This window comes from Culex pipiens, unplaced genomic scaffold (assembly GCF_016801865.2).
Source record: "Culex pipiens pallens isolate TS unplaced genomic scaffold, TS_CPP_V2 Cpp_Un0018, whole genome shotgun sequence".
Lineage (NCBI taxonomy): Eukaryota > Metazoa > Arthropoda > Insecta > Diptera > Culicidae > Culex > Culex pipiens.
Genome location: NW_026292835.1, coordinates 167,513 through 170,614, shown reverse-complemented (window position 1 = coordinate 170,614; position 3,102 = coordinate 167,513). Strand labels below are relative to the sequence as shown.

General features: G+C 38.1%; 1 protein-coding gene across 1 annotated transcript; it reads right to left on the bottom strand.

Annotated features, from left to right (window-relative positions):
* Positions 1-356: 356 nt before the first annotated feature.
* On the bottom strand, positions 357-992 carry LOC120429043 (uncharacterized). The gene has a single exon (XM_039594182.2). It carries the CDS (start codon positions 977-979, stop codon positions 401-403), a length of 579 nt encoding a protein of 192 aa, XP_039450116.1. The 5' UTR covers positions 980-992; the 3' UTR covers positions 357-400.
* Positions 993-3,102: the final 2,110 nt, after the last annotated feature.

Genomic DNA, 3,102 nt, shown 5'->3' with positions numbered 1-3,102 from the left:
CAATTGTGACAAAAATGGATTTTGGTATGATTTAATGATATTTTACCATCTATTACTATTTTCCCAAGTAATACCAAAATTTGGTATTCCTGTGTTATTTACCCCTGCTCGGGGAGGGGGAGGGACTGTACGCAAAAAGGGGGACAGACTGTGAATAAGCAGGTGATTGTTAGTGTTGCAAAAGTTATGTTTCAATTAACATATTAGGAGTGCAAATATGTACTTTTTTATGCAAGATGAATCCTACTTTTTCAGCTGATTTCATACTTTTATTGTTGTGGTAAAGCAAAAAGCAAAAAGCAAAAAGCAAAAAGCAAAAAGCAAAAAGCAAAAAGCAAAAAGCAACAAAAAAAAACTCTTTTTATCATCATTATTGTATTTTCAATTAAACACTCTCTCATCAATACTTCAGCAACTCCTTCGTGATCCGCGTGTAGTACGCCTGATGGTGCAACAGCTCCCGCGGCGAAATCCGGTACACATCCAGGTAGCACCGGTAGTAACCCTCGGGAATGACCGGCGGAAAAAGGTTCGCGTCCAGCGCCAAATCCTTCACCCAGTAGGTGCCCTTCGGGTACGGGCAAATGCCCTCGGCCGGCACGCGCGGGAAGTTGGACTTGTTCTGCCAGATGTCCTGGTAGTCGAAGGCATACTTCTTGATAAAGTCACACACCGGCATCGGGCTCAGCTTGAACGGGATCAGGTGGAACTGGTTGTTGCCGAGGGCACTGCGCGAGCAAATGATGCCAATCTCGTAGTTGTTGTCCAGATCCACGGCCAGATCGTACGACCCGTTGATGACCGGGGTGGTGCGGTTGAACTTGCGGATGCGAACCCGGTCAAAGCGACCTATTACGCTGTACTCGATTTCGTACCGATCGAACTCGACGTTCATCTGGTACAGATCCGCGCCGATGTGGCCAACTGCCAGCAGAAGAGCCATGACCTGGACAAGGTGAACACTTTCGACGTTGGACATCGTTTCAGAGGCGGAGGTTGAACATATGATCTCTTGCTGTGAGCAAGTGCATTTTATGCATATTTCAAAACGTAATTGTAGCGTGATTTGTTCGAATTTCATCAGAGATTGCTCTAAACATGGCAGACGATGTTAATCAAAAGCACTTTACAAGGTTGTTAAAACCTCCGAGCATTGCGTTATAATACAAAATTTTACCATTCTCTTAAAATTTACTAAATCTTAACTGGAATCTTAACTAGAACACTCAATATAGTAGGAATGCTTACATTAATTTTATATTTAAATATTCATTGAAGAACACTGAATGTAATAATATTCATTAAAAAAACTAAAAATAAAATAATATAATTCTTTACACAAAAAATAATTGCCAGATATTTCCCACTCTCTTTCTTGCTGCCTCGACTGGTCACAACAAGCTTTTTCTCATTTTAATTGAAGATCATTATTTCTTTCCTCTAATTTTCCTGCAGTTAATCTTCACAGCTACGAGGTCAGTAATTAATTTCTAGACCAGGAGAAAACGAAAGAAACAAATAAATGTAAAGATTTGCACTAATTAATCTTCAATTAGCATGGAGCTGGAACAGTTTAACGATTTCTCCCACTCAATAAAATAGGATGAAATGGTTGCAGACACTTACTTGGCATTTCAAATGTTTTTATTTATTTAATATCGAGTCCATAGCTTCAAACAGCGAAGCAATCCAATTATGTTGCAATTACGGTTCTTCTCGCTAACGACCTGGACATTGGTTTACGAAGATCGGAGAATCTGTTTTGCTGGAATGAACCCAACCAAAACTGGAAATAATTGAACAGACATTCTTGGAAGGAATCGATTTTGGTGAGTCGGCTAATCATGTTGTCGGTTGGGTTGGAAACGGATAAATACTCAGTTTCCTGGAAGAATACAATTGGCAATTATCAAACACACGTTTTTCGGATGAAGCTATAGAAAAACAACTTCAATTCATTGAAATTAAATAATTAACCTGGAAAATCACCGATAGAGGTAATCACTTTTACTGTAATTAAATAAGCAAACATTTGCACAACAACTTTCGCGATAACCATCCCACGCCATCGAGCCCCCGGGGTGGATTAGCGGAAGCGCTGCACAAACAAATTAAAAACATTAACAGTTTGTTTCGCGGAGCACTCCAAGTAGTTGCGGGGAACAATGCTCAAAGCTGGAGCCTGAAACCGAGCCCTCATAAACTAATTAAATCTAGCAAACGCGAACGGAAAAGTTGGATGCACTTTTCCGATGTGGAGGCCACCAGGAGGGGGCACTTAGAAAAAAAAAATTGAAATTATTTGCTAAAGAGTGCGTGTTAACAAATGTTACGGGTTATGGAAATTATAAACATAGGTTTGTATTGTAAAAAAAAGTAAACAAATGGAATGGAATGGATCTATCAGAGCAAAGAGATTTTTCCAGCTGTAAATTTCTAACCATCATATGAAATCATCAAATTTCACGAAAAGAACCTGGTTTTGAAGTTCAAAAAAAAAATTTGAAATACATTTCTTTTAAACTTGAATTAATTTTCTGAATCTTCAACATAAAATGGAATTCAAAATGCTACACCCAGAACTGGTTCAAAAACTGTGAGCCATCGTTTATAAACTCATAACCAGGGCTGCGAAGTCGGGTCATATTTCAAGCGGCTTTCTGAGTTTATCTGACTCAAACTCTGTCCTACCAACTCTAGCCGACTCCGACTCCACATATTTTTAAATATTTCAAAGGTCAGTTAATTATTATTTTGAAAACGATACGCGATATTTCACGCATCTTTATTAATGATCGTGCGCCTCCATCAAAATATATGAAAAAACCTAATATTCGAAAAAAAAAAAACTAAAATCCACAGGTAAAATATTTTCTAGGTCACGGATATTTCAGCTACCCTTCAAAGAAGTTTTTTGGGTGCATTAATTTGCAATGATAATCACCTCCCGTCATATTGGCGTGGGGCATATACATTATGAGAAAATTCTTACCGGTTGAATAATAGTTGAAAAATAAATTAAAATCCTATTATTTTTTAAACAATTTTTTATTATGTCCTTTTCGGTACTGTAATCTTGAGATTTGTTCGGCGATAATTTGA